This window comes from Solanum stenotomum, chromosome 12 (assembly GCF_019186545.1).
Source record: "Solanum stenotomum isolate F172 chromosome 12, ASM1918654v1, whole genome shotgun sequence".
Classification (NCBI taxonomy): Eukaryota; Viridiplantae; Streptophyta; class Magnoliopsida; order Solanales; family Solanaceae; genus Solanum; species Solanum stenotomum.
This window is the reverse complement of record NC_064293.1, coordinates 37,639,415-37,660,153: the sequence shown is the minus strand read 5'-3', so window position 1 is coordinate 37,660,153 and position 20,739 is coordinate 37,639,415. Positions and strand designations below refer to the sequence as shown.

The window sequence follows — 20,739 nt, the reverse complement described above, 5'->3', positions numbered from 1 at the left end:
TTATATAAACAAGGTTGCTTAAATTGTAGCTATAGTTATGAACCATAATTAAGTTTATTATAATGACTATTTGGGAAAGTTCCTCGATATTTAAAGCAATAAATTAATCATACTAACTCATGACCAATAGTAAGTCTTCACTTGCCTATAAATATAAGTAAAAATATAGGCAAAAAAACCATCCCGAAAGCCTCTGTTTCCTCCAAATAGACATTTAATAATTTCTATAAGTCATGGGTTTTCGTTTGAGCCATTTGAGCCTTGCAGTGAGCCTTGTGGCACTTGCACTTGCAGGTGTTGCTATTTATAGAAATACTTATGAAGCCGTGATCATGAATAACGGATCTTCAGATTTTGATTTGTTGGAAACAGGCGCAGTCAGTATTTTAACTTTGAATAATGAGAAGAGAAATTCAGACAAAGATAATTTGAGTCAGCAATTATCTCAGGAGTCATGCGTTTTCTCAGCTGTGAAAGGAGTTGTGGACAGTGCCATTGATAATGAAACGCGCATGGGAGCTTCTCTCATTCGCCTCCATTTCCATGACTGCTTTGTTGATGTAAATATTCTTTCATCTCGATCCTCCTATTTTATGTGATGAGTTGTCTATAATAATATACTCCTTCTTTCTCTAATTTTATGACATTTTTTCCTTTTTAATTATATAAAAAAAAAATATTTTATAACAATTTAATTTTAAGCTTGATATAATCACATAAATATTATATGCTTATTTTAGATCATAAATTTTATGTTCTTTTATTTTTTTCTTAAATTCTCTTACAGTCAAACACTTTAATATAAATTAAATTGGAAAGAGCGGATTTTTATTTTATTTTTGAGGACATATTAAAAATAAAAAAAACGTACTATGTTAGGTGTAATATACAAATTGAATCCCAGTCCTCCTTTCTCTTATTAGAAATAAAAAAGGCGAAATTACCTGAGAAATCTTTATACTTGACTTGATTTGTAAGTTGAATTTTTGTATTTATGACTTTGCCAATTAAACCATTAAATTCATTCAAACACAATATTATAAACTCATTTCTCATATCTGATGAGTGTGCTTGTGGTACACTCATTTCATACATGAAATATTATGTCATTTTTTAATGACACATTATTATTATTATTATTTTAATGACATGTCAGAAATTAAATATTTAAAAATAAATAATAATTTTTAAAAATGCAATTTTCTCTCTCTCTCACTATACCATTTCACTCCCTTCCCCTTCATCATTTTTGTTCTCATTTTCTACCATTTTCATTCAAAAAATAAAAATCACCATTTTCATCTTTCTTCATAGTTCACGCAAAATGTGATAAATTATAATTAGTTCTTGCACATGCTTTAGGGTTCTATTTATTTTGATTTGACAAAAAGACATATAAAAAAAACTTCAAATTAAAAAAAAAATATGTTTATATGTAAATTCAAGTAATAGATTTTAAAAAATTAAGTTTATAAAAATGGTGAATGTTATATTTTCTTGCAAAAACATTTTTCAATTTTTTATTTGACGATTTTATTGTGATAATGTGTACATCAAAGAAGAAGAAAAGAAAAGGAGTAGGGTGGGGGTGGATGTGGGCAGAGGTTGAAGAAGAAGAGAAAAGGAGTATGGGCGGGGGAGGATGGGGGTGGGGGCTAAGGTTAAAGAAGAAGAAGAGAAAAAGGGTGGAGTTGAAGAAGAAGAGAGAAGGGGTAGGGTGGGGTGGGGTGGGGTGGAGTGAAGAAGGAGGTTTTCTGTATTTTTTTTAAAAAAATTATTATTATTGTTTTGTCTTATAATTTTGATAATTTTAAATTAAAAATATTATATTTATTTGTTTCAAAAGTGTGGGATCACGTATTTGTCTAACTAAGCTATTTTAGTGCCATATAAGCTCGGTGAGTTTAAAAAATAAAATTTTATTGAGTTTAAGGATTCATTTGACAAAGCGATGACTAGAAGGGTTCAACTGATAAACGAAATGAAGTACAGATGTCTCTCAAGTCTTTCTGCCAATAAAAAATAAAAACCTGGCTCCATGGTCATATTATATTATTTAATAAATAAAATAAAATAAATTGAATCTGAGTAAGTTTTCTTTTGTTTTATTATATTTGTAAACGTAAATGTTTAAGTGGTCCGAAAGGAAAGTGATCAGTAAAATATTTGAAAAATTTGACGGTACGAACTTCAAAACATTATTATGAAAACTGTGGGGGGGTTTATTAATGTAGTAGTTGTAAAGTTGCATCATGCATGGAACCATCTTCTTGAAATTTGTGAAATTAACAGTTTTCTAATAGTCAAGCGCAGCCCAACTTGAAAAGTTTATTCTCCCTTACATTTTTTTATCAGTCCTTGGCTAATTTTGGGTAACTTTTTCTCCTTTATCTTACTCATCACTTTCTCTTTTACAGGAGTATTTATATTTAATGTGATTTATATGTATTTGAAATAAATAAATTATCTTATTTATTTTTATTTTATCTCGCTTGTTTCTTTTCTATATTAGCATATTTGATAGTAAAAATACATGATTTTAGGAATATCTAATCTAAAATTTGATATAAAATTATTAATTAGTGAAATAATATTTAATTATTTTAAACTATAAGGAGAATTAGTAAATATAGTAGGAATGTTTGTCTAATTAGGTTTGTTTTTTCTTTTAATTATCTTTAGTCCAATTCATAAAATTCTAGGCAGGTTACCTATATTTGAGTTCCTTTTGACATCTCTATGTTTAATTAGTTATTGTATCTTTTGTATTTTTTCTGTTTCAATTTATATAACTCAATTCTTTCCTTTTTAGTCAATTTCGAAAAGACTGACATATTTCTTATAATTAGTAATAATTTAACTATAAAATACTTATTTTACCCTTAACGAAATCATTTATACTCACACGAATATTTGTGATTTATTACGGACCATAAATTTCAAAAATATTTCTTTTTTTTAAAAAAAAATTCATGTTAAATTAAATTACATCATATAAATTGGGACGAACATAGTAGCTGATTATGCATACATATAGTTGAGTAACTATAGCTATCTTTTTTGTTTGAAAAAAACAACAGGGTTGTGATGGAGGTATTCTGCTTGATGATATTAATGGAACATTCACCGGGGAACAAACCTCACCACCCAACAACAACTCAGTCAGAGGCTTTGAAGTGATAGCACAAGCAAAACAAAGTGTTATAGATACATGCCCCAACATATCTGTATCTTGTGCTGACATTTTAGCTATCGCTGCTCGTGATTCTCTTGCTAAAGTAAGTTCATTATTCAGTTTTTAGTCAAGTTACGATTTAATTTAGTTTTACACTAAATGTTTCATTAACTTATAACATATGATCGATACGTATAATTTAAACTCGTAACTTAAACTCTGTTTTTGTATATGACAGTTAGGAGGACAAACTTATACCGTTGCACTGGGGAGAAGCGATGGTACAACGGCCAATTTTACTGGTGCTTTAACTCAACTTCCAGCTCCATCCGACAACCTAACTGTTCAAATACAGAAATTCAGCGACAAAAATTTCACTGTCCGTGAAATGGTCGCACTAGCTGGCGCGCACACGGTAGGTTTCGCTAGGTGTGCCACCGTGTGCGTTAGCACCAACGTTAATCCTGCCGCACAACTCCAATGCAACTGCTCCGCCACGCTAACTGATTCTGATTTGCAACAATTGGATACAACTCCTGCTGTTTTCGACAAAGATTACTATGATAACTTAAATAACAACCAGGGGATAATGTTCTCGGATCAAGTATTGACAGGGAATACCACAACTGCTAATTTTGTAACGACTTATAGCAACAATGTTAGCGTTTTCCTTGAAGATTTTGCTGCTGCTATGATCAAGATGGGGAACTTGCCTACCTCCGCGGGCGCTCAATTGGAAATTCGCGATGTTTGTAGCAGGGTTAATCCCACTTCTGTGGCTTCTATGTGAAAGGGAAAATTGAAATTCCGAAATTTTAAGTAGCTTATATCTTACAATTAGTCGCATGGTGTTTTCATCCTTTCAGTATTATTAGTTGATGCAATCTCTAATATATGTGTAATATGTTCCTTAAGCAATATAATGTTCCCGGTGTTTTTAATATGGTCATGGAGGGTTGAATCAAATTTAGATGGATTGAAATTGGATAAATAAAAAATGGGTAATATTTCAAGTGGACATATTTCAAATGGGTAAAAATAGATTGATAACAAATAGGTTGACTAAAATACATGTTAAGCTTTATTTATCCATATTTTTATGGTAAATAGTACTCCCGTTTCATTTTATGTGAGGTAGTTTGATTCGACACGGAGTTTAAAAAAGAAAGGAAGACATTTAAAATTTGTGGTCCAAAAAAAATGATAGAAATTTATGTGATTGTAAATCATTTCATTAAGGATAAAATAGACATTTTGTAATCAAATTGTTATTTAATATAGAAAGTCATTCTTTTTGGGACCGAGTAAAAAGGTAAGCAAGTCACATAAATTGGGACAGAGGGAGTAATATAGAATTCAACATAGTAGAAAATACTTTAGTCTTTTTTGGAATGAAAAATATTGTAAATACTTTAATTAGTTTTATTGTACCATCTAAGTCAAAAAAAAATTCCTACAACTTTTAAATACAAAAAAAAAATTTATGTAATATTTTTAATTTCAAAGTAAATGAATATTTACATTTAGGAGTAAAATGTTTTAATGCATTTTAAGCAATATTAATACTAATACATGATTACCAACAAGGATTGTGGTAGAGTGGTAACTACTATTTCATCCTTAACCAAGAGGTCTCGGGTTTGAACCCTCTTGGGTACGAAATTGCCTTTGTTAGGGAGCGCTTTACCTCTCAATGTGGGACTTTTCGGCGCGAATCCGAATTTAGTCGAGCTCCAATGTAGGTATCGGACATCAGGTGGGAAACCAAAAAAAAAATATATATATACACGATTTGCTTACTTTACACTAAAGATGTCAATATGGACTGACCCCCACCCCATCCTGGCTAATCCATACATGATTTGCTTACTTTACACTAGAGATGTCAATATGGACTGACCCCCACCCCATCCTCGCTAATCCATACCGACTTTTTGAAATTTGACAAGTTAGGCTGGCGGGCTGACCCAATTTTTTGTGGGCAAAAAACGGTCAGCCCATTTTATTAAGTTTGATTTCAAGTAAAAATATAAATATCTAAATAGAAATATTAACTTAATTGTTTTTCAATGATCATAATAAAATACAAAAAAAATGACAATATTCCATAGGTTATGACTTACTTAGTGTCACACCCCGAGCCAACACCCTAGACGTGGCCGGCACTCGAGAACCATTGCTGACCCCAAGCGAACCCTTGGTCTGGCTTACTTACTCAGCGGAAGACTTAACTTAACAAGATGATCTCAAAACATAACTTTAAAGAGATATAACACTACATGCAATATATGAAAAGCTTTATAAAATGGTAAAAACATCTTAGTTCGTTAAAGAAAATGCAATAACAAACTTAACTTTACTCATATAATAAAGTAATATAGTTTCTATGGGAGATTCTCTAACTTACAACCACCACTATGAGCCTAAGTGGTGATATAACGTCTTGCCCACACTGTCAGAACTGTCATATACTTTACCGTCATATAGAACGCTTAACTTAGTGGATCCACTAGTCTATGCTAAAAACATCTTAAGGAGTTATCTAAAAAGTATGATCATTTACTACCCATGATGACTACATGGTTTATGAAGACTTTTAATATGAACTCGCATCTCCATATCATTGCTCAATACTACTTCCAAAATATACTTAGCTCATATGATTTAAAATCAAAACTTCTTTCTTTTGTTTGAGATAATTACTCAAAACCTAGCTTAAAAGCTCTCTTGGAAATCTCAGTTTCCTTTCTTGCTCAAATGTGAAAACATTTTAACTCTTGAAAATACTTAGTTCATGTATAATCTTTGAAGAATGAACTTTACTCTTACTCTTTACAGAAAAACTAGCTCAAAAGCTTTTTTGGAAATCTCAGTTTCCTTTCTTGTTTAAATGTGAAAACATTTATAAACTCTTTTGGAATACTTAGTTCCCTTATAACTTTTTGAGAAATGAACTCAACTTTTTACTCTTTGCTTAACTTGAAACTTAAGTCTTAAAACAAGGTCAAAACGTTTGTGAAAGACTTTTGAAAATTTTATAAACTTCTCTTGACTTGCTTCTTAACTTCTAGACTTGACTCTTAACTTTCCTTGAATTGAAGTATGGATGTAAGGTTCATGATCTCATGTTTATGGATGGTTTCATGATCTTTAGACGTACCTTAGAGTGTTGGAATCAACTAGAAAACGTAGGTACATCACTAAGAAACTAGTACTAAAAGATAGGGGAGGAATGTGGAGAACTAGCATCGTTGGCTCTCTGGGAGGCGCCGGGCACCAGCCCTCAAAATTCAGAGGGCAAGTTGGGGCACTCTGGTTGGAGCGTCGCCCCAAAGCCCCACATTCAGAGGCTGCTTTGGGGTGCGCTGGCTGGCATGACGCCCCATCCCTTTCTCCAGGTGTTTAACGACTTTTCTTCTTCGTTTTTCAACTCTAAACCCTCTAAACTTCAATGGTTTTTTCCCCAAACGCTTAGAATCATTTTTACCCTTAATATATGATAGATTCAAACCAAAATTACACCCGAAAAACATGAATCGAATCGCAAGAACTCAAACAACACAACCCATAAGAAATTCAACGAAACTTTCAACAATGTTCATCAAGAACTCAATTTCTAAACTTTTAAAGACTTAAATTCGCTGAATTGAATCATGGTTTGTGCGTGGGTGAACTAACTCAACGCTATGTGATCTCACATACCTTGTAGGGATCACCCCCGACGAAATCCACAAGCTAAAGTCGACGATCTTGACAAATCTTGTTTCCTCTTCTCCTTTCTCCAAACCCTAGCGTGAAATTCACTTTTCTAAAACTAACTAAAATCTGACTTTACCCCAATTAAACTCCTAAAAACGAATTAGAATAATTAGGTAAGGAAAAGACTAAATTACCCTTCCATAATTCGGATTAGACTTACTTAATCCAACAACCCAACTTCCAAAGGGAATAACTTGCTCATACCAACTTGGAATCGCGTAAACTTGGCAGCGTTGGAAAGATCATTCTAAGAGCTTCCCAACCATATCTGGAAGTACACCTAACTCATCCTGAGCTAGGAGCTACGGCCGTTTGAAGTTGATCAAAACTCAACTATTCCTAACTTAAACAATTTTCCAGATTTCCATTCTTTCCAAAAATGACTATTTTCAATTATTAGCTTCTTCCTAGTTATTTCAAATTGCGAGATGTTACACTTAGTGATTCTCAAGAAACTTTAGAGACTTTTTATTTTATCTCATACATAATTTATAAACATACTTTGTATTTAAATTTTAATATTTAAAACTTTAAATAGATTTTGAGTTTAAATTTTTGTTAATTTTAATACTCTATTTTATTTTTATTTGGCCCACGAGCTGGCCTTATCCATAGTTTTCAAGCCCCACAAATCAGCAAAATTATTCAGGCCGAGCTAAAAAACTTTTTTCTAAAATGGGCTCCAAAAAATTTAGTCCAGCCCTATTAAATCACGAGCTATGCTAGGCCGGCCCAATGAGTCTAACCCATATTGACAACTCTACGTTTACACTATTATTTGTTATCCAATATAAATTGAACAAATAAGAAAATATATTTTAATTAACAAAAGAAATTTACATTGATATATATATATATATCCTTTCCTTTTATGTTCTTCCGTAAAAAAAAGTTTAATTTATTTGATTAATCCATAATTTATCCATAATTTACTTACAAATATTTATATTTCTATGGATTGAATATGAATTTAAACTCACATTTTATTCATTGAAAATCACCTACACAATTCATTAAAATATGAGCGAATTGAACAAATTACCAAAATATGGCAAACTTTGCCGGCACTATTCTTAATCAATCAATAAAGAAATTGTCGGTACCAAGAGTTCGTCTGATACGCAACCATGTGCTTTAGTGCTTAGTACAAATTCTAGAAGATAGACTAATATTATTAGACGAAAAATTAGGTTTGGAATTTGGACCATTAAGCCTTTGACATATTGCTTCAAAAATATTTATATAACCCAACAAAAGTACAAACACAATTACACAAAGGCATAATACATAAACATGACTCTTAACTTAATTTCAATGGACAACGATGTCCTCCAACTTTGAGTGTGCACAAGTAAATACTTGAACTTGTATAAAATCAAACAAGTAGACACACGTGTCCTATATGACATAATATATGTCGGACGCCACGTAGGACGCAAAATTGTCATGTAGGGTGTCATGTAGGACGAATGTGTCTATTTATTTAATTTTTAACCAGTTTAAGTGCCTACTTGTACACATTCTAAATTAAAGATCGTAGTTATCAGCTGACGTCAAGTTAAGGTCATGTTTATGTATTAACTATTATGTCTTACACAAAAAGTGTGTTTGGTACGTAGATGAGTGTGTTGGAGCCTTGGATGTTAATAGAAAAAAAGTATAGAATATCACTTACTAAATTTTTTTTTTTTTTTTTGGCTACATACACCCCAGTCCCCAATATTAATGATCAATTTGATTGTGCTTGTCTTGATTATATATAATTTTCTTGGGATGATAATATAAGAAGAGAGGACAAAGAATCACAAAGGCATGTACGTACTTAAAACAAAATTGACTAGTATAAGCTAACACACAATAAATTGACACTTCCATTAAAAAATAAGTAACTAGTTTAAGCATGCCTAAGCTACACTAATATGATAAAGATAGTCGCTCAAATAAATTTATATTTATTTATTAGAAACTGACATTTTAACTTAAAATTAGAAATTTCAAGTGTACAACTTCAATTTTTTTTTAAAAAAAATTCCTTATGTTTAACTTAGTCAATTAAAAATGATTATGTCATTTTCTTTAATTAGTTACAATTTTTATATTCAGAAATTGATCTATTTAATTTAATACTAAAAATTTCACAGAACTACAGTTTTTTCTTTTAAAACTGGCTAATATTTAACTTAGTTAATTAAAATTAATGATTATGACATTTTCTCTAATTAGTTGCAGTTTTATATTAAGAAATTGATATATTTAATTTAAAACAAAAAGTTTCGAGTGTAGAACTTCAGTTTTTCTTTTAAAATTTGTTAATATTTAACATAGTCAATTAAAAATGATTATGTCATTTTCTTTAATTAGTTACCATATTATATTCAGAAATTGATCTATTTAACTTAATGTAAAAGGGCCTAAAATATCCTCGAATTATTGAAAATGGTATATAACTATCCCTCATCCACCTATTGACTCCCAAATACCCTCTCCATCCACCTATTGACTCCCAAATACCCTCTCCATCCACCTATTGGCTCACAAATACCCTCTCCATCCACCTTTAGGTTCAATTTTAGCCACTTCATTAACGAAGCACCATTAAAATAATTAATAATCCTTTTAATTACGTGACGCTCAACCATTGATTGCAATTTAATTATATAATATAATTTTAAACCCACCCATTTTTAACAAAATCCACCCCAATACTTATTAAACCTTCCCGCCCCAATACAAAAAGAACCCAACTAATGAAAAAGAACCCCAAAACCTTCTTTCCCAAATTTACACTCCATTTCCCCAACTCCTTTGTGAAATCTTGAAAGTTCTTCAATTTGGTATCTTTTTCTGGTAATGCTAATTGAAGATTTGGGGAATGGCTAGTGATAAGATTCAATTGGGTCAGCCCATTTATGTCTATGATGGAATAAGACGATGTGTCATCTGAGAGTGATTGAGTTTGGAAAATGGAGTATAAATTTGGGGACAAAGGTTTTAGGGTTCTTTTTGAATTGGGGCGCGCGGGTTTAATAAGTATTGGGGCAGGTTTAGTTAAAAATGGATGGGTTCAAAATTATATTAAATAATTAAATTGCAACCAATGGTTGAGCGCCACATAATTAAAAGGATTATTTAATTATTTTAAATGGTGCGCACCGTTAATGAAGTGGCTAAAATTGAACTCAAAGATGAATGGGGAGGGTATTTGTGAGCCAATATGTGGATGGGGAGGGTATTTGTGAGTCAATAGGTGGATGTGGAGGGTATTTGGGAGCCAATAGATGGATGAGGGATAGTTGTGTACCATTTTCAATACTTTAAGGGTATTTTAGGCCCTTTCCCGTTAACTTAATACTAAAAATTTCACATAACTTCAGTTTTTCTTTTAAAATTTGCTAATATTTGACTAAGTCAATTAAAAATAATGATTATGTCATTTTCTTTAATTAGTTACATTTACTAAAATTTTAAAGTGTAAAACTTTAGTCAATTAAAAATGATTATGTTGTTTTCTTTAATTAGTTACAGTTTTATATTCTGTAAATTCCAAACATTTTTTTAAAAATCAATAAGACTCGAAGGGTCATTTTATAAATATGATAAAAGAAGGCACATAACTAATTCTGGAAAAGACAATAAAAGAAAGAAGGGAAAAGGGTCTGATATACCCCTCAATTTTGTCATTTAGAGCTGATATACCCCTCGTTATGAAAGTGGATCATATATACCCCTACTTATATATAAATGGCTCACATATATCCTTTTCCTCTAACGGAAATGAAAAAAATTAATTTTAGTTTAATTTTTTATAATTATTTTTTGAAAAATATAATCCCATATGAGTATATTTAATCCTCCTCAAACATATCTATTTTTTTTTACTTTTTTTTTTTAATTTCAATGACTAATATAGATTTATTATTTTAATGGTCAAATTTATTTATGTTTCACTAATATTCTTGTAAAACTTATTATAGATGACCAAATTTTTTTCTTCAAATACAAAAATTAAATGTCACGCCCCAGATTCAAGGGCGCAATTGGCTCCTAATGCCAAAACTCAGGCTCAAGCCGACCCTGCTGAACCATTTGCTACTAGCGCATGGCAACCACAAACAGTCAAAAAAACAAACAAGTATATCTCGACTTAAAATTAAGCTCTCGGCCGGCAAGACCCCTGTACGTAAACAAATCCATAAAAGAAACAACTACTCCCAAGAGTTCATATAAAAAAATAACCAACTAGCACAGAAGTCCTGATTGGGCCGTCGAGGCCACCATGATCTCTATACCGAAACTGAAAGCAGGTATATCAAGACAATGCATCACACAACTAACAAGCTTCAGCAAACCAAGCCTCTAAGAGTAGTAAAGATTAGCGGGACAGGGCCCAGCCTACCCATAAAGATATATACAACAAAAGGTAACAAACCTCCCAACTTTGACAGCTTCGGAGGAAAGGGGCAAGCTAACCGGATAAAATTCAATCCTGCTGCTGAGGACTTGCATGCATGAATGCAGCGCCCCCAAGGCAATAGGGTGTCAGTATAAAATAATGTACAGAGTATGAAAGGCAATAGACTATGATAAGGTATCCTGATATACTGGAATAATCTGATAAATAAATTAAGGATAAGATAAGTGTACTGACCTGCTTTTAAATCTAATCTTATCAAAAATAATAAAACAACAACCTAACCAAGCCCCCATAAGCTCGGCAGGTACAAATAGCACACAAGACTACCTACTCAGGCTTCCATAAGCCCGAAAGGTGCCAATCAGCCTATATACCCTTATCGGTAGTCCCCTAGCCCCGTAGGAAGTCACATAGCCCTCTTAGGCATTAATATAGCCCCGTAGACAGCACATAGATCTCTTAGGCATCAACATAGCTTATAGACAACTCATAGCCCTCTTAGGCAACAACATGGCACTGTAGGAAGCACATGGCCTTCTTAGGCGTCAATATAGCCCTATAAGCAACTCATAGCCCTCTTAGGCAACAATATGGCCATGTAGGAAGCACATGACCTTCTTAGGCGTCAATATAGCCCTATAGGCAACTCATAGCCCTTCTAGGCATCAATATGGCCCCGTAGGCAACTCATAGCCCTTTTAGGCACTTATATAGCCCTATATGAAGAACATTGCCCTTCTAGGCATAGATCACATTCCTGTAGCTAACTACAATAGCCCCATGGACAACAATAACAATCCAAGCGCTAAAAACGAGCAATTTAGTTATAAGCAACCTATACAAATAGCCTCTAAGTCGTGTCCAACATAGGGACACTACTAACTGAATAAGAATCCCGACAAGGGAGAATTATATCAACTCGAGCAGCCAACAATCAACAATCACGGCTACAAGTATATCAAGGATAACGACCTAAATGCATTGCTTCTAAGCTTTAAGAAAACATGCCGTAAGTAGGGAATAGCCTTAATATACCTTTTTCGCTAAATTCACGTGATCTAATGACTTTTACTTATAACTCCCTCGATACTACAACAAGATAGGACCATAATCAACACACAAAAATAAAAGATACCATGACAATATGATAAAAGATATGTATTTCCGTCGCAAATTGTTGTTTGCTTCTTATAAAAGCTAAAGTCGATGAAAGAAAGGTCTTACCTCGATCTTAAGTTACGCCTCAAAACCTTCAAATATATTCAAACCCTTGTTGTCCCAACACTAAAGTGTGATCTGCTACGCCATCGATAAAACAAAGTATACCACGATGATGAGCCCAACGCGTAGAACAACTTTCGTCAAGGACTTAAGTCGAGAAAACTTCACTTGATCCTAGAAATGTGTTTCTCTAATTTCTCTAGTTCTTAGCTTAAAAATGAAGAAAAAGGTCGAACAAGAAAATATATGTAACATTCCACCGACCTAGGGCCCCACTTCACGTGCGTGCTTGTGCAGTCCTATGAAAACACAAATATCTCTCTATTCTGAAGTCGTATGAACGAACGGTTTGATGTGTTGGAAACTAGACTCGTAGACCTTCGATTCGATAGGTCGTGGGGATCATAACTCTTAATAGATTGGGAGAAAACGTCCGATACATTTGACCTAAATTTCAGACAAATCTTTAAAAAGGAATTTATGGTAACTTTCGCCAACTTTTATTTTTCCACTTACCTAACTTCAAAACATGAGATACAACACTTGAACACTTAAAATATCACATAACACATCATTATTAATTTATTACCCACCTTCCTGGTCTTTCCACGAAGATACGAGTCAATTTAAATGTTTCGAAAAGTCGGGTGTTACATTAAATTACAATATAGACAAAAAAAATAGTTTTAAATTATAATATAGCCACAAAAAATAGTTTTAAATTTTTTTCTTTACACTAAGGAATGAAAGAAAAAAATAAAATAAAATAAGAAACTCCAATAATTATAGTAAAAGAAGTCAAAAAATAAGTTATGTATGAAAAAGATTAAAATATACCTTGAACTTTGCTAGAAGAATCATATATACCCCTAAATAATTTTTAAGAAAATTAAAAAACAAAAAAATACAAATTTAAAACTATTTTTTTCACTTCCGTTAAATGAAGGGTATATGTGAGCTCATTTTATAACGTTAGGGGTATATGTGAGCCGTTTGTATAACGGTAAGGGTATATATGAGCCACTTTCATAACGAGGGCATATCAGCTCCAAATGGCAAAGTTGAGAGGTATATCAGACCCTTTTCCCAAGAAAGAATAAAAGTGGAGCCAAAGGTATATGATAAATGAAAAATTATCTAAACATTCATTTTTTGATCAACCAAGATTTTACTTTTTTATAATTTCATATCCTTCTTGAATTTATGGAAATTATTTTAAAGCAAATGGAAGCGATATTAATACTCTATTAGTTTCATTTTATAGGACGATACTTGGCCAAACTAGTTAACCTAGAACTTAAGATTTTATTTTGGCACGTGTTTAGTATTCGATTTATTGATTTGACTAATATCAATCGATGCCCAATAGGTTTAGTAAAGAATAAAATTAGAGATGACAATGGAGTGTTGCGGTGGGGCACGAGCGGGTTGAACTTAATCCGCAAATTTTTTAATTCGTCCCGCATAACAATTTTTTTTTATTTTTCAACCCTCCCCGCATAGACCGCCCCACATGAACCCACCCCGCATATTCTTTTTTTAAAATGTTTTCTTACACTAAAAATAAAATTCAAAAAAATAAATTCATCTTTTCATTAAGTTGGATTAATTTAATAGATAATGACTAAAAAAATATTTTTTAGAGATCAATTGGAAAACATGTAAGAAATTGTTTTATTTTTTATTGAATCATTTTCATTTACTATCTTGAATATTTTAGTAGCTTTCAACAAATCATCTTAATAAATAATGTTTTATCACTCTTATAACGTGTAAAAAGTTAAAATTAAGTTTAAACCCACTTAAAATCACATCTACCCGCAATCCACCGACCCCACCCCATATCCCTCCCGCCCTGCACAACCTTAAACCCGTCCCACATAACCTTAAACCCATCCCGCCCCGCAACCACCCTGCCTCGCATAATGTTAAACCCATCCCGCTCCTCAACCGCCCCACCCCATTGCCATCTCTAAATAAAATGCTCTTTATAAAAACTAGTTATTTCAAAATTTAAATTCTGAGACTCATAATTTATGGGTAAAATTTCCGATCATTCCACCATTCCTTTAGAAATCCAATAGGATTTTTAATCATGATCTTTTAACGTCCTCCGGCGCTTATATGGTCAGATTTGTAACCATATTAGTGAAATGTTGTGTGCTTCCATAATATTAACAAACATCAAGGGTAGAACTTTAGTTTTTTCTTTTAAAATCCAAATATTCACACGAATATCCTTATTCTGGGATGGTTTTTACTCCCCTCTCCTCAAAGTTTTGCCCTTCAACACTCGAGTAACAAAAATGTGGCTGAAAATATCCATAGTATTAGAAAAATGAATAAAAAATTCGCTAGACAAATGTTATGTCTATACAAGGCAATTTTTTTTTTTTTGCAAGCAATACTTTATTCGTAAACATAAGGGTAAGTTCTCTTTAACTTTTTTAACAATACAAGACAAAATTCGTAATGCACAAGTTATGTCTTATAAGATATAACTTATTCATACAAACCTATATTGATAGAAACTAAGGTCTCTAAACTTTTGCTAAAAGTTACAACTCAACAACGTAAATTTTGCAAGGCACATGAAGTTATGCCTTACCAGGCGCGCGTAACTTACTCTTAAAGAATTTATACTAATAGAAATCTTTGGTAAATCAGATAATACACAATTTATAAATTTTTTCCTTGCAAAATTAGGTTATAGTTAACAATTTGTTGGCCTATAATTTTTTATGAAATGAGAAACAGGGACAAAAATATATTTTTGTGAGCTAACTATTGCATAGAAAAGAGTTTACCCACTGTACACCCATGGAAACTAGAAAGGAAAGAGAAGAAGTGAACTGATTATTATTTGTCAACTAAATACAGGAACAAGGTTTCTTATTTTCTAAGTTGAAACTTTTATTTAAAGACTTTTCTTCTCACGGTATGACGTACTCATACACCAATGTCAAACCAAATCAATGACTAACATATATCAACTGAAAAATTAGCAGTACGTAGATGTTTGTCAAAAATATTGTACTGTAAATTCAGAAATAATATCTTAGCTTTGATTTATTTGTCCATACTTAATTCCTTATTTAGATCAGCGATCTTTTCAATTGAACTTTTTCTCACATATGTAAAAACTCGGTTCAACTAGTTATGCAAGGATCTAGCTTCAATCCTTAATCTAAGTTAATAATTTGTCTTTATTAGGTTAAACAACATACTAAATAACTAAATTGGAATTATCTTCTTTGTTGTCGATTAAAAGGAAACTAATATCTTTAAACCTAATGAGATAAGAAACATAAATCTATCCCGAGATTATAATTTCCTTCTTAAAATCGATATTGTGACTACATGAAATAAAATTATTGACAGTAATTGACATAATTATCGGATAAACATAGCTAAGAAAACATCACACGTAACACGGCTAGAACTTTATGAAAGAAGAAAAGTCACTTTCACATGAAACATCAATTCTCAGTTCGTAATTACACGATAATTCAAAGCAGAATTAATAATAATAATAATAATAATAATAATGATGATGACAAATAGTAAGTCTTCACCTGCCTATAAATAGAGACATAAATAAAAGAAAAATCATCCCGATCGAAAGCCTTGAATTTGTTTCCTCGATAGACATTTCAATTAAGTCATGGGTTTTCGTTTGAGTCATTTGAGTCTTGCATTGAGCTTTGTGGCACTTGCACTCGCAGGTGTTGCTATTTATAGAAATACTTTTGAAGCCATGATCATGAATAACGGATCACTACTCCAAAATGTTTCTCCGAATTTCGATTCGTTGGAATCAGGCGTAGCTAGTATTTTAACCTTAAATAATAAGAAGAAAAATTCATACAAGTACTTGAGACAGCAACTAACTCCGGAGGCATGCGTTTTCTCAGCTGTACGAGGAGTTGTGGACACTGCTATTGATGCAGAAACACGCATGGGAGCTTCTCTCATCCGTCTCCACTTTCATGACTGCTTCGTTGATGTAAATATATATTTCCTTCACTCTTTTTTACGGTATTTGACTATGCACAAAATTTAAGAAACAATGATTTTTTTTCAAAAAAAATTGTGAGCTAAAACAAGTTATCTATAGAGACTTCATGACTATAAATCATCTAAATAGGATAAAAATGAGAATTTTTCAAGTCTATATCACTGACATTTATCCTTATAAATTTAGTTTTAAATTTTTCATTTTATTCTTAATAAAATAATTTGTAGTCACTTAAATATTTTCGGGAAAAAGGACAAATATACCTTTGAACTATCATAAATGGTATGCAGATACCTTTTGTCATACTTTTGAAACATTGGTGCCCCCGCTGTCTAAAAACTAGAGCATATATACCCTTTATACTAACGGGCATACCCGTGTCATAATCTTATCCACTGACCCGACATTTATTAAATATCGGATCAACGGATGAGATTGCACCACCTGTCCCTATTTAGCCTTCCGTTAGAGTGAAGGGCATATATGCTTTAGTTTTTGAACGGCAAGGGCACCAATATCCCCAAAATATAACGGAGGATATTTGCATACCATTTACGATAATTAAGGGGTATATCTATCCTTTTTCCCAATATTTTATGCTTGTTTAAAATCACAAATTTGAAAATTCTTTCATTTTCTCTTAAACTCGCAATTCAGTCAAATACTTTAATATAAATTGAAATGAAAAAGTAGACAGATATTATTTTTACGGACAGATTAAAAAGAGTACAATGTTAGGTGTAGTATATTAATTGAATCTAAGTCCTTTTCCTCTTACTAAATAAACCTGGCCCTATTGATCATATTATTTTCTTCACAAAAAAAAAAAAAAAAATGAAATGAAAGTGATTGTGGACCATAAAACTATGTGAAAGATTTGACGGTAGGAACTCCAAATTAAGATTATTATGCATAGTCATGAATATCCCATAATACTTGTTAGATCGCAAATATATATTAAAAAAAAAGTACTTTTTCTTTTATGTTTCCACCCCTCTCACGCACACATATACCCTCCCCGTCTCAATTTATATTTGACACAAAGCTTAAGAAAGAAAAACTTTTAAAATTTATGATCTAAAATAAGTGATTTTATAACTATAATTAATTTTATCAAGAACAAAATAAACATTTTAAAGTTAAATTATTTTACTAAATATAAAAATATGTTACTTTTTTCGAAACTGATCAATATGGAGGAGTATATATATTGAGAAGAGTAGAAAGACACTATTTTTTGAAACTGAAAATATATAGTAGTTAGGTATAAATTGAATCTAATGAAGTATTTCTTTTGTTATTCCTTATATTTGTCCATCTTTAAATTAAACGCTTTAAGTGGTCGATCTGCAAGGAAAGACCGAAAGTGATTGTGGACCGTAAAATTTATTCGAAAGATCTGATGGTATGAACTCCAAAAACTTTGAAAAGTCTAATCTGCCACCCAACTACATAATTTTATGCTTAGCTATATCTTCTGTAGTTGACTAATTATAGCTATCTTTTTTTATGAAAAAAACAGGGTTGTGATGGAGGTATTCTGCTAGATGATATTAATGGAACATTTACAGGGGAACAAAACTCACCACCCAACGCCAACTCAGCCAGAGGTTATGAAGTGATAGCACAAGCTAAACAAAGTGTCATAAATACATGTCCCAACATATCTGTATCTTGTGCTGACATATTAGCTATTGCTGCTCGTGATTCTGTCGCTAAAGTAAGTTCATTATTCACTTTACACCTTGATTAATACTATCAAAATTAATTGTGAATAATAAGAAATGGATATTTGATGTAACTCAAAAGTCATCGTGGAAGTTGAGAATTGTTCAAAGAAGACCAAATTCCACATCCACAATTAATGTGTAAATTTTGACACCTCACCTGTTATGTCCTGTTAACTGGAGTGTAGGGGGTCCAACATTTAATAGATCAAGAATTGTATTTAGTTCGATTATGATAATATGACAAAGAAATTGACTTGAACTAACTCAAACCCAAAATTTAAATTCTTAACTTAAACTCTGTTTTGGTATATGACAGTTAGGAGGACAAACTTATAACGTTGCATTAGGGAGAAGCGATGCTAGAACGGCCAACTTTAGTGGTGCTATAAATCAACTTCCAGCTCCATTCGACAACTTAACTGTCCAAATACAGAAATTCAGCGACAAAAACTTCACCCTCCGTGAAATGGTTGCGCTAGCTGGTGCTCACACGGTAGGTTTCGCCAGGTGTTCTACCGTTTGCACCAGCGGTAACGTTAATCCTGCCGCACAACTCCAATGCAACTGCTCCGCCACGCTTACTGATTCTGATTTGCAACAATTGGATACTACTCCTACTATGTTCGACAAAGTTTACTACGATAACTTAAACAGCAACCAAGGTATAATGTTTTCGGATCAAGTTTTGACCGGGGATGCTACAACTGCTGGTTTTGTAACGGATTATAGCAACGATGTTAGCGTTTTCCTTGGAGATTTTGCTGCTGCCATGATCAAGATGGGAGACTTGCCTCCATCCGCGGGCGCTCAATTGGAAATTCGTGATGTTTGTAGCAGGGTTAATCCCACTTCTGTGGCTTCTATGTGAAATTCGGAAATTTTAAGTAACTTATCTCAGGATTAGTTGCTTTATGTTTTCTTCAAAATAAAAGAATCAGTGGCTCCAGAATGTGGTTTTGGTATTTGTTTTGTAATCCTTTCAGTATTATGATCAGTTGATGCCATGCATATATGTAACAAAATACTATATGAATATTGTTTTCCTTGTGTGCTACTGTTGGTGATTTTTTTTAAAAAATCGTACTAATTAAGGAGCTGATCAGAATAGTTCAATTCGTTATTAAAAATTTAATAATCTGAAAATCAAAATAAGAAAGGTTTGAAGAAAATATAAATCTTTTGGATACCACCACAAGTCAAGTAATTCATACATGTCGATTTTTATTACTCCTACAAAACATGTGCAGTTTTATTCAAAACTCTTAAGTTTAAAATTCAAATGACATGAAATTTATATTTGAGACAAAACCCACAATTCCCACAATATAACAAACTATATTTACATTTGTAAGGTTCACATGATTACATTAATCAAGGGACGCTGTTTATATATCGATTATAAGTTCTCTGTATCGCTTTATCAAATAAGGTCTAGTTAGGCTATGAAAGGGTCAACCTTTTTTTCTTTTCTAAAGCATTGGCTTTAACTTTTTTTAAAAAAGAAAACTTGAATTATAAGGAAAGCAGCTGCACAACAATGTGTCAATGTGTGTAGTACAACAAAATTATTTGAGGGCCTCATTGGTTCCAGTACCACGATGTCTGTCTATCAGAACAGTACTAATTTGTCTAGAAGTAGAGACGTGTCATCTCACTTGGCTAATTGGTCAAATAAGTAAATTTACTTCTACAATGACAAATTATTGAAACAAATTAAAAAATTTAGCATCAATAATAAAATTGTCGCTTGGCGACAATTATTAATATTAATAATCTATATAAATGGACCTAACGGCTTAAATGACTCTGAATGCAATAATATTGACTCAGTTGTCGGTAACTAGTCTGTTTTGTTGTAGTGACCTGAGTTTTACCAGTTGATGCAATGTTCCTAGATGTATGAATATATATATATATATATATATATATATATGTTGCCAGTGTCCTAGTGCCATTATCTACCCAGAGGTCTAGTCAATGAAAGGGTCAACGGTTTTGTAAGGATAGCCTTGGAACTACACGAGCGTGTGGATTATGGGCTGAGTTATCCTTTGAGTTTAGAATTGGCCAAGACATGTATTATTGGTCCCAGGAGGTGGTTGTCAAAATATGCTGTATTTATATGAGTATCATGTCCTAGAATAAAAGAGGATAGGATTAAGTGGTCTCTAATCACATTCTGTGTGTGATAAACGACACATGAACACTGTCATATGTACTCCAATTTTGCATGGTCAATTGTTTGTTTCCCTTCAAACTTGGAAGTGTAACCACACATTGTTTCGAAGCTAAAATTTGTTTAAAGCATGTGGATGCTAACACAAAATTCTTTCACGCTACTAGATTAAACTCTTGGAGGAAGAATCCTTTAATTAAGGGAAAATCATCAAACTAGTCAAAATCCCTAACATAATTAATAAAA

The 20,739-nt window shown here is 32.2% G+C and overlaps 1 protein-coding gene across 3 annotated transcripts; it reads left to right on the top strand.

Moving 5' to 3' along the window:
* The first annotated feature begins 155 nt into the window (after nt 1-155).
* Nucleotides 156-19,371, top strand: LOC125848031 (suberization-associated anionic peroxidase). 3 transcript variants are annotated; one of them, XM_049527812.1, is made up of 4 exons: nt 156-560; nt 3,081-3,278; nt 3,414-3,594; nt 18,815-19,371. In XM_049527812.1, the coding sequence occupies exons 1-4, from the start codon at nt 234-236 to the stop codon at nt 19,183-19,185; spliced, it is 1,077 nt and encodes a 358-aa protein (XP_049383769.1). In that variant the 5' UTR covers nt 156-233; the 3' UTR covers nt 19,186-19,371. The 3 variants fall into 3 exon arrangements, with proteins under 3 accessions (XP_049383769.1, XP_049383768.1, XP_049383767.1); XM_049527811.1 differs by lacking the exons at nt 3,081-3,278; nt 3,414-3,594 and adding exons at nt 16,295-16,575; nt 18,110-18,307 and having other exon boundaries at nt 187-294; nt 18,634-19,371; XM_049527810.1 differs by lacking the exons at nt 156-560; nt 3,081-3,278; nt 3,414-3,594 and adding exons at nt 16,170-16,575; nt 18,110-18,307 and having other exon boundaries at nt 18,634-19,371.
* Nucleotides 19,372-20,739: the final 1,368 nt, after the last annotated feature.

Bases quoted from the DNA above. Each gene is read 5' to 3' on its own strand.
- LOC125848031 (XM_049527811.1), top strand. From the start codon at position 234: ATGGGTTTTCGTTTGAGCCATTTGAGCCTTGCAGTGAGCCTTGTGGCA. The intron at 295-16,294 runs GTGTTGCTATTT...TTGCACTCGCAG, and splicing joins TGTGGCACTTGCACTTGCAG to GTGTTGCTATTTATAGAAAT. The intron at 16,576-18,109 runs GTAAATATATAT...TGAAAAAAACAG, and splicing joins TTCATGACTGCTTCGTTGAT to GGTTGTGATGGAGGTATTCT.